Source organism: Giraffa tippelskirchi, chromosome 3 (genome assembly GCF_054371585.1).
Source record: "Giraffa tippelskirchi isolate mGirTip1 chromosome 3, T2T-mGirTip1v1.2.pri, whole genome shotgun sequence".
Lineage (NCBI taxonomy): Eukaryota > Metazoa > Chordata > Mammalia > Artiodactyla > Giraffidae > Giraffa > Giraffa tippelskirchi.
Window position 1 is genome coordinate 40,398,711 of NC_137277.1, and position 21,301 is coordinate 40,420,011.

General features: G+C 41.5%; 1 protein-coding gene and 1 long non-coding RNA gene across 4 annotated transcripts in view; one reads left to right on the forward strand and one right to left on the reverse strand.

The window, feature by feature from the left end:
* Window positions 1-7,555: 7,555 nt before the first annotated feature.
* On the reverse strand, window positions 7,556-20,746 carry LOC145542070 (uncharacterized). Its single transcript, XR_014079567.1, has 3 exons — window positions 20,029-20,746; window positions 19,545-19,745; window positions 7,556-8,058 (listed from the first exon to the last, which is right to left on the reverse strand). It is a non-coding gene; the product is annotated as an uncharacterized LOC145542070 (long non-coding RNA).
* The window catches only part of YWHAE (tyrosine 3-monooxygenase/tryptophan 5-monooxygenase activation protein epsilon), a 35,801-nt gene continuing 34,734 nt past the window's right edge, over window positions 20,235-21,301 (forward strand). For all 3 annotated transcript variants that reach the window (XM_081580123.1, XM_081580126.1, XM_081580124.1), the window contains exon 1: window positions 20,235-20,408. In XM_081580123.1, coding sequence (XP_081436249.1) covers window positions 20,345-20,408 — 64 coding nt within the window. In that variant the 5' untranslated portion in view covers window positions 20,235-20,344. The remainder of the gene's footprint in view (window positions 20,409-21,301) is intronic.

Here is a 21,301-nt window from a genome sequence, read left to right on the forward strand (position 1 = left end):
AGGCTGTAGGTTCATTTTTAGTTTTGGTTAAAGTAAAACCCAGTTCCATAGGTCATTCTGTTTCTAAAATGTGAAATGCTTGACAAAGCCCAGTCTTGAGAGCTCTGGTGCTTTCCTGTCTTGTTTTACTTTTTCCCCGCATAGAAGGAGAGGTGAATGGATCACTTAGAGGAAAGCTATATTCATACAGTGAAGATTATTCACTGGTTGTATTGTAATTTCTAGTTTTGATGATATTTTCAAAAAGAATGAATTAACAAAAATGTCAGAATTATCTTGTTCTAAAATACCAGTAATAGAAGTAGCTTAATAGCCTAAACAATATTCAGAGTAGTCATACCTTATCCTGTTGTCATTTAGGTCTGTCAGTAACAGACCTCAGAGGTGGCAACCCAAGAAAGCGCCTAAGGGAGGCAGGGCCCTCTTGAATTCTCTGTGCATTGTGATAAACGGCGTTGGCCCCTCTCTAATGTCAGAGTAGGTAGAAAGTAGACAAAATTGTCCCAAGTCTGAGGCCCAAATCCTTTTGTGAGCCTTGTGATACAACAAGAAAAAAGGAGAAAGCCAGGTACCATCCCCCAAAAAGAATGCAAGCAGAGGAAGCAGTTTATGTAAATTCTTTGGCCACATCTTTACTCTTAGAATCAAGTTCTTCTACTTTGACTTTTTATTTTCAATAAGAAATTGCTCCAATTTCTTATTTCCCTTGTTAAATAAACATGCGTGCAGGGTTAGGTTTATGCCTGAACCATCTAGTTGTTTCTTGTTCCTTGGCAAGCTCTGCCCTTTGATCAATGGCAGGCCTTTTTGTTTTTACAGCAACCAACATTTACGTAAGGAAGAACCAAGGGATAACATGAGTTGTTTGGGATGGTTTGTGGTAAATTTCATCGTAATGCAAAGATAAAACACACAACTTGGTAGACTAGCAGCTAGAATTTGGACCAACAGGGTTGACTTTTTCTTATTTCTAGTGAGATCTGTTTGATAGGTACCACTTTTAGCTATGAAAAAAACTTGATGTCTAGGGAAAAAGGAATGCATGTAATGATCTTTAACTCTGTCCCCGATCAGCATTTTCAGTAGCAGTTAGGATATGGTTTATGTGTGGGTACCTGTTCTTCTCATGCAGAGATTATTGATCCAGAATCTTGATCCCTAGGAAATCCATGGATAGACTGATACAAGGGGTGTGGCAGATTGTTCACTCAAAGCCATCGTCTTGTCTTCCTGTGCACACTATGTTTCCCAGGCTCCCTTGCATTACACATGACCATGTGATTGAGTGCAGCCAATGCACTATGCACAGAAGCGCCTGCACCACTTTCAGGCCTGGCCTCTAGATGCCTCCTCTAGGAGCTCCTCCATGCTCTTCCTTTCTATCAGGAAGGAATGGCGATGACACCCAGGGTAGAGCCTTCATCCACAGGAGCTCAAAGTGACTACACTGAGAGGGGCACCTTGGCTTGATGACCAGTTTGAAAAAGTGAAAGTGTTAGTCACTTACTTGTGTCTAACTCTTTGTGACCTCATGAACTGCAACCTGTCAGGCTCCTTTGTCCGTGAAATTCTCCAGGCAAGAATACTGGAGTGGGTTGCTATTTCCTTCTCCAGGGGACCTTCCTGAGCCAGGAATCGAACCTGGGTTTCCCATGTTGCAGGTGGATTTTTTATCATCTGAGCCACCTGGGGAGCCCGGTGACCTGCTTAGCTAGCAAAAAATAAACTTTTGTTCAACTGTATGTTTTAAGGTTGAATTAGCCAGCCTACTCCAGCTAATACAAGGGAGGCAAATTGAATAGGTGAGAGGTTGACCATCTGGCAAAGTGTTAGGGCCACATGATGCCAAAGCTTTGTAGAAATAATAAGATGCTTCAGATACCCGACAAGTAATTTTTTAGTGTAAATATGACATATGTAATGCCTGAAATGGAAATTTAACTGGGCATCCTGTATTTTTATTTGCTGAACTTGGCAACTCTATCCCTGGTCTCCCCTTTAGAGAAACACTGCTGCAGGGCTGCTGCTCTTTTCTCCAGGGAAATTGAATTCTGAAGCAAAAACAATCCATACCAGGACAGCTGGTGCCAACCAGCCCCTTCCAGAGCTCCCCTTCCTGTCATCTTTCTAACTGTCCGAAATGTAAGCCTTCTTGATGACCTCTCATTTTATTACTGTCATCCTCAAGCTGTACTGAGTCTTCTCTGACCATGCATCCCCCATTTTTGGACTCTTATCTTTGAAGATTTACCAACCTGTTAGGCTCCCTACTGTCTTTACTGTCCCAATCAAATTTCTTCTCATTTATTTTTGGTCATCTGGTTCTCAGTGTTTCATTTTGCCAAGATCTGCTGTCATCTGGGGTTACCATTTTCATCACCTTGGATTCTCACTTTTTTGACCACCTCAAATCCATTATCTTGTACTGTGATATCCCTGGACTCTTAAAACATCTTACTCTCTGACCACTACCTTCTAGCCTTTCTGTTCTCTCACTGTCTTTCCAAAGCCCTGGTTCTTCCATTGCAAGACACTCTAGTCCCTAAGCTCCTCAACTATTAGCCACCTGCTATTTTTTTTTTTTTTTTCAAGTTAGATGATGGACAAATAAATAGAATATTGTCTGGTCTTAGATATATCCAACTGCCTAGTGGACACCTTTTGGATATCTTGAAGGAACCTCAAACTCTGAATTCATTGTCCCTTCCCGCATCAGCCCCTCATCCATATTCCCTGTCTCAGTGTCGCCATTTGGCTAAGCCAAAAACCCAGAGACCATCTTTTATTCTTCCTCTGGAGAGTTCATCCCAGTAGTCATTTACTAAGTCCTAACTCCTGAGCATCTAAAATCAGTCCGCTTACCTCCTTCCCACTGCTGCTGCCTTAGTTCAGACTGCCAATGTTTCTCATCTGGATGACCTCAAAAGTCACTAGGATGCCTTTAATTTTGGCCCCTCCAACCCCTTTGTTATGTTTGTTGCAAACTTAGTGAGCTTTCTATAATTTATACTAGATTATATTCTCCCTCAGCAGATACCTAAATTCCCTCTACAGAGGATACAGAACTCTGTATGTTCTAGTTCCTGCTCCTGTCTCCAGCCTCCCCTCTTCTCACTTTCCCTTCTCTACTCTGGGCTCTAGCCGTGCTGCGTTTGTGTCTTTTCTTTACCTGATCGATCCATTTGCTCAACCCTCCAGGCTTTTGTACAGTCTTTATCTGTCTCACCTTCAGTTACACTAATTACACTCTAATTTGGCTTATCTGTTCCCATGTCTTCCCTTGGCAATATATGCCTACAGTTGTCACACTGAACTGAAATTGCCTGTGCATATATCTGTCACAAGACCAAGATATCTCATTGTATTTCCAACACCCAGCCCTGCTTGAGACACAGCAAGATACCCAGAGTGTGTATTTTGAACAAAAGAATGAACCACAGGATGGGTGGGCTAGATATCATCAAAAGTGTAGTGGGAGCAGCGGGTAGTAATAATCCTAGGACTTAAGGTTACAGTGTCAGTTAGCTTTTGCTGCAGGATAAACCACATCTGTAGTAGTGACTTAAGAATCATTTATCTTATAATTCTGCAGCTTAGCAGTTTGCCTTTGGTTCTGCTGGACAGTTCTGGTCTGGGCTAATCTCACTGACATATCTGAGGTCAGCTTCTAATTGGCTGGGGGCTGGCTGGTCTTGAATGGCCCTCAGCCAGCAGAGTTTAATCTCTGCTTCCTGTGATCTTGTATCCTCCAGCAGGGTAGCCTGGACTGGTTCTCATGGCTATTGACAGGGTTCCAAGAGAACAGATGGAATCACACAAGGCCTCTTAGGCTTAGCCTTAGAACCGACACAATGTTTATAACACTGCCTTCTTTTGATCAGAGCGAGTCCCAAGGCCAGCTCAAATTCAAGGAGTGAAAAAATAGACTGCCTCTTGATGGGAGAAACTGTAAAGTTCATACTGCAAAGGGGTGTGGATATAGGAAGAGTGACCAAATCCAGCCATTTTTGGAATATGCACAGCTACCCCAAAGAAACTATTTGACTAAAATATGTGAAGAAGCACACATTACTAGGAAGCATCATCACTGGGTGAGTCAATACCCAAATATCCATAGTTTTTCTTCATTTTATTTTGTAATTTGAACACTGCATGTGTAATCATGATTTTTAGTACTGCTAAAGTAGGTGTTTGGAACTGGGCCATGGGGACTGTTTGGGAAGAAAGGCACTTGGAAAAATGTCACTGAGAATAAAGAGTGACAGGAAGCTTCATATGGAAAGGGCCTGTGTCCACTTTATTAGCTTTTATCTGTAGCATCTCACCTGATTAGGACATGGAAAGCACTCAGCAAATAAATGTTGAATGAATAAGAGTAAACCTCTATTTACTGTTAAAAAGGAGAGCCGAATGTCTCGTCTCAACCAGCAGTGCTGCTGCGTGTAGATGTGCAGGTGATCCCCTTCCCAAGGACATGCCAGGCAGGGAGGAGTGAAGTTGAAATCCAACCTGTACTGTGGTAGCTGAGAAACAGTCCCAGTCCCTGATTTGGCTTTGTCTGCCTGCCGGAGGCACCATTTTAAATTCAAAGGCACATTTTGCTTGCTAAGCAGTGAACCTCTAGGGCTGCATCTATGTGGAAAGGGCACTTTTTTATGTCTCACAAAAGTTCCCTCTGGGCTGACAGGGCCTTGGACACTCAACCTAAGGTGGCAGAGAAATGGTTACTAGGGAACATAAGATGGCACAAAATGCACGAAACAAGAAGGTGAAGAAAGCACAAGACATTGTTAACACTGTTCTTACAAGTGGATCAAAATAAATGAGGGACTGAGAGAACCAGGAGCAAGAAAAAAGCAAAGACTTAGGTTCACATGTCTGAATTGAGTTCAGAAACCGAGAGTTAACAGAGAGACCAGAACACTGAAGCACACAAAATATGATTTGTTTCTATAAAAGGCAAATCTATAGAGACAGAAAATAGATTAATGATTGCCTGGGGCTGAGAGTAGAAATGGAGATGGACTCAAAATGGGTTCAAAGTTTCATTTTAATGTGATGGAAATGTTCTAAAATTGGATTGTGGCAGTGGTTGTACAACTGTAAATAGGTAAAAGTCATTGAATAGTATACTTGAAGTGGGTGGATTCTGTGGTATGTAAATTATATCTCAGTAAGGCCATTTTAAAAACATTGTCTCTTCATTGTGAGCATCACTAAAAGCAAACAGGACATTGTCTCTGATGTGATACAACAGGAAGCTCACAACAAGTACCACCTCTGAGGTATTCAAACCCCCCAAAATTGAACCTGACTCTCATCCGGCTATTAGTTTACAGGAAATAGGAAGAATAGAGGAACAAGTTAAATAACACTACAAAGAGCTGGAGATCCAGGATGTGAGATATTCTATAAAACAAATGGTTCAGGGACTTCCCTGGTGGTCTAATGGATAAGACTGCGCTTCCACTGAGCCACAGTCAGCTCCCGGTCTTGTTTTTGCTGACTGTATAGAGCTTTTCCATCTCCAGCTGCGAAGATTATAATCAGTCTGATTTCGGTGTTGACCATCTGGTGATGTCCATGTGTAGAGTCTTCTCTCGTGTTGTTGGAAGAGGGTGTTTGCTATGACCAGTGCATTCTCTTGGCAAAACTCTGTTAGCCTTTGCCCTCCTTCATTCTGTACTCCAAGGCCAGATTTGCCTGTTACTCCACGTATCTCTTGACTTCCTACTTATGTATTCCAGTCCCCTATAATGAAAAGGACATCTTTTTTTTGGTGTTATTTCTAGAAGTTCTTGTAGGTCTTCATGGAACCATTCAAATTCAGCTTCTTCAGTGTTACTGGTCGGGGCATAGACTTGGATTACTGTGATAATGAATGGTTTGCATGGAAATGAACAGAGATCATTCTGTCATTTTTGAGACTGCACCCAAGTATTGCATTTTGGACTCTTGTTGACTATGAGGGCTACTCCATTTCTTCTAAGGGATTCTTGTCTTGTGCTTTCTTCACTTTCTTGCTTTGTGCATTTTGTGCCATCTCATGTTCCCCAGTAACCATTTCTCTGCTACCTTAGGTTGAGTGTCCAGGGCCCTGTTAGCCCAGAGTGAACTTTTGTGAGACATAAAATAAGTGCCCTTTACATATAGATGCAGCCCTAGAGGCTCACTGCTTAGCAAGCAAAATTAGTAGATATAATGGTCATCTGAGGTAAATTCACCATTCCAGCCCATTTTAGTTCGCTGATTCCTAAAATGTCAGTGTACTCTTGCCATCTCCTGTTTGTCTACTTCTAATTTACCTTGATTCATGTACCTAACATTCCAGGTTCCTATGCAATATTGCTCTTTACAGCATCGAACTTTACTTTCATCACCAGTCACATCCACAACTGGGTGTTGTTTTTGCTTTGGCTCCGTCTCTTCATTTTGTCTGGAGTTATTTCTCCACTGATCTCCAGTAGCATACTGGGCACCTACCGACCAGAGTAGGTCATCTTTCAGTGTCCTATCTTTTTGCCTTTTCATACTGTTCATGGGATTCTCAAAGCAAGAATACTGAAGTGGTTTGCCATTCCCTTCTCCAGCGGACCACGTTTTGTCAGGATTACATCCTGATCCCTGGAACTTGTTACCCTATATGACAGAAGGGATTTTGCAGTTGTGATTAAATTAAAGACCTTGACCTGGGAAATTACCCTGGATTATCTTGGTGGGCCCAGTGGAATCATAAGACGGACTCAAGAGGAATCAGAAAAAGGAGATTTAACAATGGAATCAGAGGTTGCAATGAAGCACTCCAAAGATGGAGGGAGTGGCAGTCAGTCAAGGAATGCAGGGAGACTATAGAAGTTGGAAATGGCAAGAAGGTGGATTCTCTTTTTGAGCCTCTAGAAGGAACACAGTCCTGCTGTTGGTTTTAGGACTTCTAATCCACCAGAATCATAAAAGTAAATCTGTGTTGTAAATGACAAAGCTTGTGATAATTTGCCATAGTCACAGATATATTTGTGAATGTAGCTAATTGAATTATTTTTAGCACAAATTCCCAGGAGTAGGACTACAGAATGATGGCTGTTACCACCATAACTATATTGCTTTCTAAAGACGTTTACCAAATGTCAACACTGCTAACAGAATAACCTAGAAAGTGAGGCTCACCATTGAATTTTTTTTTATTTTTTCCAAATTGGGATCCATTATGATGGAATTATTATTATTTTTTAAATTAGTTTATTTTCTATTTTTTAACTTTACAGTATTGTATTTGTTTTGCCATACATTGACATGAATCCACCATAGGTGTACATGTTTTCCCCTTCCAGAACCTCCCTTCCACCTCCCTCCCCATCCCATCCCTCTGGGTCATCCCAGTGCACCATTGAATTTTAAAAGATAATTTAGTATGCTGCTAAGTATATCTTCAATAGCATTGTGAATATACTTAACACTACTGAACTATATACTTAAAAATGGTTAAGATGTTAACTTTGCTATGTGTATTTTACCACAATTGAATTTTTCACTTAAAAAAAAAGAATTTAAAAATGTTAAGTATATCTCAATCACTTTATTACTGGTAAAAATGAATCTATCCATTTTTTTTACCCCTTGAATTTCCTCATATATGAATTATCAGGTTATATCCTGTGCATATTTTATTTATTGGATTTACTGTTTATTCAAATAGTCAATTTTTACTTTCAGTGCTGAAAAAGCATTCTTCCACAGATCTGACAGACATTTGACTGTTTTATACTAGTATTTTGATAAGCTGGTCCTTAAACCTACTTTATTAAATTTAAAAAATAATCGGTGAATGGCATAAAGTGTAGACCTAACTTCTTTCTAACATACTCTTATCCTCAAGCCACTTTTACAATAATCCTTTCTTATTCCTGTGTTACGGACTCTTGAGAGGTTTGGAAGCGATGGGTTTTACAAGTGATCAGGAGAACAGCAGGATCTTGACCTGAATCAGCCACAGGAGTAGAAGGATGCAGATGCTATGGATGACTCATGTTCCCACGCCTCTCTGGGCCCCGGACTGGAGGACTGAGGAGAGACGGCAGTAGTGAGGGAGGGTACCAGGGGAGCCACCATACGTTCCTATGTTGGCATACGCTCCTATTTAGTAAGATCATGGGTATTTTCCTAAGGACCAAATGGACAAAGCAATAAGTTGCTGGGCTGAAGAAACTTGCTTGTAACCCCTGGCTGCTGCTGCTGCTAAGTCGCTTCAGTCGTGTCCGACTCTGTGCGACCCCATAGACGGCAGCCCATCAGGCTCCGCCGTCCTTGGGATTCTCCAGGCAAGAATACTGGAGTGGATTGCCATTTCCTTCTCCAGTGCATGAAAGGGAAAAGTGAAAGTGAAGTCGCTCAGCCATATCCGACTCTTAGCGACCCCATGGACTGTAGCCTGCCAGGCTCCTCCGTCCATGGGATTTTCCAGGCAAGAGTACTGGAGTGGGGTGCCATTGCCTTCTCCGTGTAACCCCTGGAGAACCTGCCAAAGAACTCTTGCGGGTGTCCCCATGAAATCCAGGCACTGGCTGCCTATCATATATATAACTAAGGAGAAGTTATTTCAGCATTGCAACCATGGTTCCATGTTAGGAAATCTGTTGAAATAATTAGCTATATGTACTAATTAATGAAGAAACCATAGTTCATGAAAATGGAGCCTGATGGGACTTGCCTGGCAGTCTAGTGATTAAGAGTGTGCTTCCACTGCAGGGGGTGTGGGTTCAATATATATGTATATAAATGGAGCCTGAAAAAGCATCCAGTGAAAATCAACCCTGATTTTAAGTAAACTTGCCAGATTAGAAGTAGAAGGATCTGGACTTCCCTTGTGGCCCAGTGGTTAAAAATTTGCCTGCCAAAAGAAAAAAAAGAACCCACCTGAAAATATAGGGGACACGGGTTCAGTCCCCGGTTTGGAAAGATTCCATATGCTGTAAGGCAACTAAGCCTGAGAGCCACAACTTCTGAACCCTGTGTGCACTAGAGCCTGTCTTCCGCAGCAAGAGAAGCCACTGCAATGAGAAGCCCATGCTGCAACTAGAGTGTAGTCCTGGCTTACTGCAGATATAGAAAGCCTGCAGACAGCAACAAAGACCCAAGACAGCTAAAACAAACAAACGAAGTAGAAGGATCTCTTTAACTTGATTTTCAAAAACCTATTTATCAGATAACCCTTAGTGGTGAAATACTAGATATATTCCCATTAAAATCAGGAATTCAACAATAATGCCCATTAAATGATAATATTGATATCATTTATGATACCAATAACCTCCTAAATACTTGGAAATAAATTTAACTAGAAATTTGTAAGATCTCTATAAATCTCTATTAATCTAACTATATAAATAAATTAAAATCATTTAAAAGAGGGAATTCCCTGGAGGTCCAGTGGTTAGGACTCTGAGCTTCCACTGCAGGGTTTGATCCCTGGTTGGAGAACTAAGATCCTATAAGACACAGCATGACAACGGAAAAAAAAAAGATCACATGAAAGAGACTTGAAAAAAGTGGGAGAAATATATTCTTGAGTGGGAAGACTCGTTGAAAAGATTTCTAATTCTCCCCTAATTGATCTATAAACTCAGGGCAACCTCAATCAAAATCAAAGTGAATCCTGGGAGAACTTTTTAAGTTAATTCTTCAGTTCATCTAGTATAAAATGAGTGAAATTTTCTAGAGAAAACTTATCGTACCGGGTATGAAAATGTGCTCTTAAGCTGTTGCAATGAGTAATAGCATTGAAATAAGGGATCAACAGCTCTAAATACATTCTCGAATCAGATATAAGAAAATTTGGCATATAGTAAAGATGGCATTTTCAAATCAATTTTAATATTTTTGGCTGTGCTGGGTCTTCATTGCTCTGCAGGCTTTTCTCTAGTTGTGGAGAGCGGGGGCTACTCTCTAGTTGTAGTGGGCTTCTCATCGTGGTGGTTTCCCTTGTGGCAAAACACGGGCTGTATGGTGCGCAGGCTTCAGTAGTTGCAGCATGTGGGCTCAATAGTTGCCCTGAGGCATGTGGGACCTTCCCAGACCAGGGATTGAACCAGTGTCCCTTGCATTGCAAGGCAGATTCTTAACCACTGGACAACCAGGGAAGCCCCTCAATTTTAGAAATAATGAACAAAACATAATAGCATTAGGCTTATTGATTTTTTAAGGTCTACCTTTCCAACACACACAATTTTAAATATATTAAAGATCTAAATGTTAAAAGCAAAATTAGAACAGGAAGAAAGAACAAGTGGATATTTTTGTTCTGTTGAATGTCTAGAAAAAGAAATGCAAAAAAGCAAAATGGCTGTCTGAGGAGGCCTTACAAATAGTTGTGAAAAGAAGGGAAGTGAAAAGCAAAGGAGAAAAGGAAAGATATACCCATTTGAATGCAGAGTTCCAAAGAATAGCAAGGAGAGATAAGAAAGCCTTCCTCAGCAATCAATGCAAAGAAATAGAGGAAAACAATAGAATGGGAAAGACTAGAGCTCTCTTCAAGAAAATTAGAGATACCAAGGGAACATTTCATGCAAAGATGGGCTCAATAAAGGGACAGAAATGGTAGGGACCTAACAGAAGTAGAAGATATTAAGAAGAGGTGGCAAGAATACACAGAAGAACTGTACAAAAAAGATCTTCACGACCCAGATAATCACGATGGTGTGATCACTCACCTAGAGCCAGACATCCTGGAATGTGAAGTCAAGTGGGCCTTAGCATCACTACGAACAAAGCTAGTGGAGGTGATGGAATTCCAGTTGAGCTATTTGAAATCCTGAAAGATGATGCTGTGAAAGTGCTGCACACAATATGCCAGCAAATCTGGAAAACTCAGCAGTGGCCACAGGACTGGAAAAGGTCAGTTTTCATTCCAATCTCAAAGAAAGGCAATGCCAAAGAATGCTCAAACTACCACACAATTGCACTCATCTCACACGCTAGCAAAGTAATGCTTAAAATTCTTCAAGCCAGGCTTCAGCAATACGTGAACCGTGAACTTCCAGATGTTCATGCTGGTTTTAGAAAAGGCAGAGGAACCAGAGATCAAATTGCCAACATCCGTTGGATCATCAAAAAAGCAAGAGAGTTCCAGAAAAACATCTATTTCTGCTTTATTGACTATGCCAAAGCCTTTGACTGTGTGGATCACAATAAACTGTGGAAAATTCTGAAAGAGATGGGCATACCAGACCACCTGACCTGCCTCTTGAGAAACCTGTATGCAGGTCAGGAAGCAACAGTTAGAACTTGACATGGACCAACAACAGACTGGTTCCAAATAGGAAATGGAGTGTGTCAAGGCTGTATATTGTCACCCTGCTTATTTAACTTCTGTGCAGAGTACATCATGAGAAACGCTGGGCTGGAGGAAGCACAGGCTAGAATCAAGATTGCTGGGAGAAATATCAATAACCTCAGATATGTAGATGACACCACCCTTATGGCAGAAAGTGAAGAAGAACTAAAGAGCCTCTTGATGAAAGTGAAAGAGGAGAGTGAAAAAATTGGCTTAAAGCTCAACATTCAGAAAACTAAGATCATGGCATTCGATCCCATCTCTTCATGGCAAATAGATGGGGAAACAGTGGAAACAGTGGCTGACTTTACTTTTATGGGCTCCAAAATCACTCCAGATGGTGATTGCAGCCATGAAATTAAAAGACGCTTACTCCTTGGAAGGAAAGTTATGACCAACCTAGACAGCATATTAAAAAGCAGAGACATTACTTTGCCAACAAAGGTCCGTTTAGTCAAGGCTATGGTTTTTCATCACTACGAACAAAGCTAGTGGAGGTGATGGAATTCCAGTTGAGCTATTTCAAATCCTCAAAGGTGATGCTGTGAAAGTGCTGCACTCGTTATGCCAGCAAATTTGGAAAACTCAGCAGTGGCCACAGGACTGGAAAAGGTCAGTTTTCGTTCCAATCCCAAAGAAAGGCAATGCCAAAGAATGCTCAAACTACCGCACAATTGCACTCATCTCACATGCTAGCAAAGTAATGCTCAAAATTCTCCAAGCCAGGCTTCAGCAATATGTGAACCGTGAACTTCCATATGTTCAAGCTGGTTTTAGAAAAGGCAGAGGAACCAGAGATCAAATTGCCAATATCCGCTGGATCATCGAAAAAGCAAGAGAGTTCCAGAAAAACATCTATTTCTGCTTTATTGACTATGCCAAAGCCTTTGACTGTGTGGATCACAATAAACTGTGGAAAATTCTGAAAGAGATGGGCATACCAGACCATCTGACCTGTCTCTTGAGAAACCTGTATGCAGGTCAGGAAGCAACAGTTAGAACTAGACATGGAACAACAGACTGGTTCCAAATAGGAAAAGGAGTACGTCAAGGCTGTATATTGTCACCCTGCTTATTTAACTTATATGCAGAGTACATCATGAGAAACGCTGGGCTGCAGGAAACAGAAGCTGGAATCAAGATTGCCGGGAGATATATCAATAACCTCAGATATGCGTATGACACCACCCTTATGGCAGAAAGTGAAGAAGAACTAAAGAGCCTCTTGGTGAAGGTAAAAGAGGAGAGTGAAAAAGTTGGCTTAAAGCTCAACGTTCAGAAAACTAAGATCATGGCATCTGGTCCCATCACTTCATGGGAAATAGATGGGGAAACAGTGGAAACAGGGTCAGACTTTATTTTTTTGGGCTCCAGAATCACTGCTGATGGTGACTGCAGCCATGAAATTAAAAGATGCTTACTCCTTGGAAGGAAGGTTATGGCCAACCTCGATAGCATATTTAAAAGCAGAGACATTACTTTGCCAACAAAAGTCCATCTAGTCAAGGCTGTGGTTTTTCCAGTGGTCATGTATGGATGTGAGAGTTGGACGGTGAAGAAAGCTGAGCGCCGAACAATTGATGCTTTTGAACTGTGGTGTTGGAGAAGACTCTTGAGAGTCCCTTGGACTGCAAGGAGATCCAATCAATCCATCCTAAAAGAGATCAATCCTGGGTTCATTGGAAGGTCTGATGTTGAAGCTGAAACTCCAATACTTTGGCCACCTCATGCGAAGGGTTGACTCATTGGAAAAGACCCTAATGCTGGGTAGGATTGGGGGCAGGAGGAGAAGGGGATGACAGAGGATGAGATGGTTGGATGGCATCACCGACTTGATGGACATGGGTTTGGGTAGACTCCAGGAGTTGGTGATGGACAGAGAGGCCTGGTGTGCTGCAATTCATGGGGTCGCAAAGAGTCGGACACGACTGAGCGACTGAACTGAACTGAACTGATTGTTTTTCCAGTGGTCATGTATGGATGTGAGAGCTGGACTATAAAGAAAGCTGAGCGCCGAAGAATTGATGCTTTTGAAGTGTGGTGTTGGAGACGACTCTTCAGAGTCCCTTGGACTCCACGGAGATCCATCCAGTGCATCCTAAAGGAGATCAGTCCTGGGTGTTCATTGGAAGGACTGATGTTGAAGCTGAAACTCCAATACTTTGGCCCCCTGATGCGAAGAGCTGACTCATTTGAAAAGACCCTGATGCTGGGAAAGATTGAGAGCAGGAAGAGAAGGGGACGACAGAGGATGAGATGGTTGGATGGCATCACTGACTTGATGGACATGAGTTTGGGTAAACTCCGGGAGTTGGTGATGGCCAGGGAGGCCTGGCGTGCTACGGTTCATGGGGCTGCAAAGAGTCTGACACAACTGAGCAACTGAACTGAACTGAACTAAATGTCTAGAAGACTATTAAAGCGTGATACAAAACTGAGAGGCCCAAAAGGAAAAAGACTGAAGGATGTGACAACAAAATATTTGAAGTTTGAAACTTCTTCAGTTTAAAAGTCAGCATAAAGGACAAATCACAATGAGAAAATATTTGCATCATATATAAGAACCAAAGGGGGTAGCATCTATAAAATAAAGAATTCCTGTACATAATAAGAAAAAGATAACTCAGTAGAAAAATTAACAAGATTAGTAATAGACAATTTATAGAAATACACAAATAAAATCCTCCACCTCATTAAACCCCAAAAAGGCAAGTTAATGAGACATAATTCTCATCTCACCTACCAAATTATCAAAAATTTAAAGTATGATAAATCCTGTGTTGTACAGGATGTGAGAACCCGGCAGTCTCAAATACTATTGGGTTATGTGTAGATTCATTGAACATTTTCGAAAAGCAATTTCACAACAATTGTAAAAATAAAAGTGTGCATACACAGGAAACTTCTGGCCCTTAAGCAATATTCTGCTTCTGGAATGGGATGCAGTTTATGTGAGCTACTTTCATTTGGTGAAATATCATTCATTTGTGCACTTAAAATTTGTACACTTTTCTGTTTGTATAAATTGGTATAAAATTTACCAAAAAAGTGCACATACTCTTTGACTTAATTATTTCCCTCTAGAAATATCCTTGTATATGTGTAAAGATGGAAGGGATATGCGTATTATTTGTAGAAACAAAATATTTTAAAGAGCTTTAATGTTGATCAATATAGGATCGGTTACATGATGTAACACTGATTTAAGAGAATATCATAAAGCTATTAAAAAGAATAAGGTATCTTTATAGATACTATTGGAAAGATGGTCATGATATATTAAGGGGAAAAAGCAGTCTGCATAACAATATTGTAGCAGTAAATTATTTTTATTTCTTTTAGTTCACCTTTGTTAGCCTGTAAAAGTAATATATAATTCAAGAAGTTTTGAAAATAAAAAAGCTAAAAATAAATCATCTGTAATCCCTAAACAAAATTTGTTTTAGCATTCTTTTAATGTATTTTTCTAATCTTTGTTCCAAGTATGACTGTATTTTTACCAATGCAATAATACTAAATATGTGATTGTATTTCTTGGTTTTTATACTTAACCATATATTGTGAGAAGTTTTCATCAGATTTAAACTGTAAAGTTGATTCTATTTATTACATCAAAATGTAAAGGTAATATATATATGTGTATATATGGTTAAAATTAAATTCAAAAAAGTATAAAATAAAAATAACTTATTTTTACAAATAAAAACACTATGACCTTTAAAAAGAAAATAAGTCCTAAACTGCAAGCTCCTGGAGGCAATGACTAATCATATTTTTTAACGTCTCATTTCCTTCTTGTAGTGGTTAGTACACTACCACGGATCTTGTTTCTATTAAAGCAGACTTTTCAATAAAGTTGAGAGACTTCTATTTAGGGGTGTGATCGATTGACCTGGTGATGTTGGTGAGTATCCATCAACACAGCAGCATGAGAAGTGCAGTGCCATACTGTGGGAGCCACCCTCAGTAGAGAATCATGAATTTTTTTTAATCTGTTTATAATCCCAGGTGCTATATCAAAAATGTTTCTCTATATTTTTGTTGCACTGTCAACAGTTTCTGTCCCTTTTAGTTCTATTGGTTGAGAGAACAGGCAGTATGATCAGACAATCAATCTAAGGTTTAAGATTTCTGCCTTTTCAGCAGTTTTTGAAGTATCACCTTCATATGGACTTTAGTCTATATGAAACAGTGTTCAGGGGAGAAGACCCAGTGGTTAAAAAGATATTACTCCTAATCTCTGCGTGTTCTGTGGTCAACTTGGCAGCATGGATGGCTTTGTAAGGTGGGGTGAGTTTTGCGAACCTTGAACCTACTCAGTCAGTTATTTGTCCACCCCTATTGGGGTCATCACCCCAATTAAATGATCACCTTCTACCTTTTCACAGTTATTCTCAAGAGAGCTCTACACTTACAGCTTCCACTTTGTTGTCTTTGTACTTCAACCAAATGCAGTCTGGCTTCCAACACCCTTTTGAAACTGTTCTTGAATGAAGGTCAGTAATGACCTAATTGCTATATCCAGTGGCTTTTTCTCAGTGCTAATCTTGATGTCTTTGCAAAATTTAATTTGACCACCCCTTATTTTTGAACTCCTTTCACTTGTATTTTATGACACTAACTTCTGGTTCTCACTCAAGGTCGAACCATAGAAACATTAATAAATATAGCTAACGTTCATTGAGTATCATTTTTTTTTCTTCCAACCTTCCACTTAGTTCTTATTTGTGTGAGGAAAATACTGTTCCCATTTTATAGGGGAGAAAACTGAGGTGTAAAGAAGCTGAGTAATCGATTCACATTGCACAGGTGATAAGGAGCCATGGAACCCAAGGAAGAAGAGCCCATCACCTTAGCTGCTGTGACATGTCTGGAAGTGATTTCTTGCTGTTGTATAGTCAGTCCCTAAGTTGTATCCAACTCTTCTGTGACCCCACGGACTGTAGTCCACCAGGCTCTTCTGCCCATGGGATTTCCCAGGCAAGAATACTGAAGTGGGTTGACATTGCTTTCTCCGGGTAATCTTCCCGACCCAGGGATTGAATTTGCTTCTCCTAAATTGGCAGGCGAATTCTCTAACACTGAGCCACCAGAAAAACCCATGGAGAGATTTCTAGAGGACAGCTGTTTCATTTCATTTCTGCAAAAAATGCCATTGGGATTTTGATAGAGATTGCATTGATTATGCAGATCACTTTGTGTAGTAATGTTATCTGAACAATACTGTTATTTTCTGATCCAGGAACACAGAGTGTCTTCCATTCATTTAGGTCACTTTCATGCACATATGCTGTTACCTGACCAGAGCAGGCAGTCTTGACCACTGGACCACCAGGGAAGTTGCAACAAATATATTTTTAACTGAAGTATAATTGATGTGCAATATTTCAACTGTACATCAAAGCCAAATCAGTTATATATATATAACTTTAATATATAGTCAGATTCTTTTCTATTACAGGTTATTATGAGATATTAAATATAGTTCTCAGTGCTATACAGTAGGTCCTTGTTTATCTATTTTGCATATAGTAGTGTATATTTATAAATTCCAAATAGAAATTTCCATTTATCCCCCACCTTTAACAAATATTTATTGAACACCAGAGGTGAGTGCCTAGATCCAATCCCTAACTCCTACCTGCTAATTGACATATTTACTCCTCAATCCCTCATCCTTAGGTTTCCTAAGGATGGGATGGCTCAATGAGACCTACTGCATCACAAAGATGTACTCAGAGCACGATGGGCACGGGGCTAAGGCAGGAACACCTGTGCAGGCAGTGTTCATCTCACAGGTACATTTATTCATGCTGGGAGGACAGCACAGGTTCCCATTCGACACAGCTTGCTGAAATCTACAACCAGACTGATGTTCTTTCCAAGTAAAGCTGGTTAAAGATGACCATGAGTAGGCGCTGAACTAGAAACTTTCAAAACTTTACTTCTTTTATCAGTACTCCTGATTTTATAAATGATAAAGCCCATCAACTCCATTCCTACCCAGATCTCCTGGTAAACTTGGGTACAGCAGGGCTTCATGGGGATCCAAATATTTTTAATAAAGCTTTGAAGTATGTGAATGTAGGAGCAATGACTCAGGCTTTCTAATATGTGAGATTTCTTTTAGATCTTTTTTTCTTTATATATTTTATTGAAGTATTGTTGACTTACAGTGACTTACAGGTGCACAGCAAGGTGATTCAGTTATACATATACACATATATTATTTTTCAGATTATTTTCCATTATAGGTTATTACAAGATACTGACTATAGTTCCCTGGGCTATTCAGTAATCCTTTGTTGCTTGTTGCATATCTATTTTTTAAATTAGAAATCTAGCATTCTATTCATACTAAGTCAAACAATTGGAATCAAAATGTCCTAAATTTTTTAGCTAGGCAAAAATTCATAGATTTTCTAAAATATGTATTTATATGTATATATACAAAAGCTTTTCTGCTTCACTTGATAAAGGCTTGACAACATCAAAAAAAAAAAGAAATTGGAAAACGTAAACTAGCAACTGGACTATATGATTATCTTTAGCTTTTATCTAGTTTCACTTTTCTATTTCATGTTTAGTGCTCCCATTTCATTTATAGATCCTTCTTTTTAAGTTAGAAATTTCCAGCTATAAATTTCCATCTTAGCACAATTTTTGCTGCACCTCCTACTTTTTGGTATATTGTATTTTCATTTTTATTCATTTCAAGGTATTTTCTAATTTTCCTTGTGATTTCTTTTTCGACCCATCAGTTAGTTTAGAGGGTGTTAATTTCTGCACATCTTCGAAATTTTCCTAGTTTTCCTTCTTTTATTGATTCTAGCTTCAATATGAGATTTTGTGTGATTTCAATCTTTTAAATGTAAGACTTGTTTTGTAGCCTAACATACGGTCTCCAGTTAACTTTGCAGATTGACATAAAGCTCAGAGGTGGAAATAACTTTCTGATGGTCACATATTTATTTAGTTATGGAATTAGGGCTACAGTCCAGGTCTTCTGACCCTTAATCATTCACTGTTGACATTTTATAAGACAAAAGTGAAGGGGCAAAAAAAAAAAAAAAAAAAGTGAAGGGGCTTAAGGAGCCGAACTTTGCTGGCTTCTGCTTTCTCCTATCACTTAAAAGTAAGCATTCTTCAAGGTTTTGTTTGTCCTGTTCCTCCTCCACACATTCTCTAGCTGCTTCCCTCCTAGCCTTCCTCCAGCTTGAAATGCCATTCCCCTTTTCCATGCCTGCTATTTCTACTTGAGTGATCTTTGAGAACCTTAGAACCAACATGTGATAAAAGGAACTTGTCTTCCTCTGCATTCCATCAGTAAATTTTCCTAGCATTCCTATTTTTTTTGGTTGAGCTGGGTCTTCATTGCTGTTCGAGGGCTTTCTCTAGTTGGGGCAAGTAGGGGGCTACTCTTTGTTTTGGTATACCATCTTCACACTGTGGTGCCTTCTCATTGCATATCATGAGCTCTAAAGCGTGGGCTCAGTAGTTGTGGCTCATGAGCTTAGTTGCTCCGTAGCATGTGGAATCTTCCTAGACCAGGGATTGAACCTTTCTCTCCTGCATTGGCAGGTGGATTCTTATCCACTGTACCACCAGAGAAGTCTAAGTCTCTTATTTTTTTGTTAATGGTACTGCCACTTATTATCCCAATGACTCAGGGTGGGAATGTAGAAGGTTAGTTTGAATATTTTTCCCTTCCCAATATCTTCACATCTGATTAGCTACAAACTCCTGTGGTTTCCCTCTGAAGTTCTAATCCTATTTGTCCTTTCCTTCCTATTTTCACTGCTATCATCTATTACCTTTCTGTGGTATTAATGTAATAGCCTGATAATTTATCTGTTCTTTAATCACTGCTTTACAATATTTAATAATCTTCCTAAAGAATAATTATGATGGTGTCATCCTCCATGCAAAATCATCAAAAAATAGCTTCCTTGTGCCCACTGGAGTGCAAACATGTCAGTTTGCCATTCAAGGTTCTTCATAATTTAGTTCCAACCTTTTCATTCCACAATAAAAAAAAATTTTTTTTTTTTTTAACATATTTAGCTGCAGCGGGTCTTAATTGTCGGTTAAGGATCTAGTTCCCTGACCAGGGATGGAACACGGGGTCCCTGCACAGGAAGTGTGGAGTCTTAGCCAGGGAAGTCTCCTTATTCTACATTTATTGCAGACTTTACCACACATTTTACGTTCTAATTACCTGAGCTTTAGTCTTGCAACATTCCGCATACTGTATTCAGTACAAGGGTGCGAGGAATCCACTGGGAAGCAGTACAGACCAATGGATTCTTTTCCATTTCTGCCTCCTGGACCTCATTCTGATCTCGGCCCTACTCTTCTGCACCTTGGACTCCAGACCAGACTTTTCTAGGAACTTCTCTGTTCCTACTCCATGGCGGGCCTAAGGGGAAAAAAAAGGCCAAGGGAGAGGAACAGAAAAAGACTGCAAAGTGCGAAGGTGACGTGTGAAAACTGAACCCCTCCTCCCCCTATCAGCAGGGTCCTGAATGAGGCCCAGGACTGAGCTTGGCTGAGAAAACAGGAGAGGAGTCAGCTTCAGAGAAAAAGGCTTGTCATTACAAAAACTTTAACAGCCTTTGGTTTCTCTGCCCGCAGTCCAGGCTCTGCCCGCAGTCCAGGCTCTGCCGTTCACTGTCTTCTGGAGCGGTCCAGGCCGGCCTCACCTGGCCTCGCTCGCTCCCTCGGGTCGCTCTCCCTCCCCGCAGAAGCCGTTCCCGCCTCAAGCGGCCGCTGAGCTCACGGAGGAGGGGCGTCTAACTGGTTCCAACCTCCTCGGGCGCGGAGCATCCGGACCCGCCCCCCGCGCCAGTTGCCAGGGAGCGGTTGCCATAGAGCTGAGCAGTTGTCCGCGTGCGCAGGCGGAAGTCCCGGATTGAGGCGCCGCCATTTTTCCTGCCCGGACGCGGAGCGAGAGGCTGAGAGTCGGAGACGCTATCCGCTTCCATCCGTCGCGCAGACCCTGCCGGAGCCGCTGCCGCTATGGATGATCGGGAGGATCTGGTGTACCAGGCGAAGCTGGCCGAGCAGGCTGAGCGATATGACGGTGAGTTGGGGGGGCAACGGGGGGCTGGAATTCTCGGACCCTCTGCCGCCGCCCACAGAGGCCGGGAGCGGGAGACAAAATGGCGGCATCGTCGCCGAGCCCGGCCCGGGGATGTGGATTCGGGAAGCAGGAAATAGCCTGTGGGCTCCCAGAGCGGTAGGAGGCTCCAGGCCCAGGAATTTGACCCCTTGGGCGTCCTCATCTGCAGACACAGGAGAGCTCGGAGGCCAAGGCCATGGGGTGGAGGAGTTGGTTGTAAAATGGCGGCTGGGGGGAGGGCGAGTCCTGGGGCGGGGGAGGGGGAGGAGATGGCTGGTGCTGTCTCCGGGCGAGCAATCCCCAGGGGAGCTTCTGGGCCGGTTTTGGGACGTGGTGAACAATTGGGTGGCGTGATGAAGGAAGAAACACCCGCCACATGGGGGAGAGGGGCGACCGGGAGCTGGAGCGCGGGCGCCTTTCAGGGAAATATGGCGGGTGGGGGCGGTGGCTTTTCCCTGGAGGCCCAATGTGGGGCGGCGGCTTTGGAGTCTCACAAAGGAGAACCCTTACGAGCGGAGGGCTTCTCCGGGCTTGTGGTGAGGGGCAGCCTTAGATGGGGGTGGGGGAAGGAGGGAGAGAGTGGGAATCACTGCAGTTCATCCTTGGGCGGAGGCCAGCTGAGATGCTACGATCGGATTTCCTTCCCTTAGGCCGGCACACCTTGTAGTGGCGTTTTTTAGGTTTCCCGTTCAGTCTCGCCTTTTTCTAGGGAGCTCTAGAAAAACGTCCCTCACGCTCCCTCTCCTCAGACTTACCCCGGAGAACTCGAAGTTTCTGTTACCATTTTCTGGGCTCCATAAACTGTAGAACATGGAACAGGAAACAAGGAGCTCATGACTCTCTCTCAGTGCCTT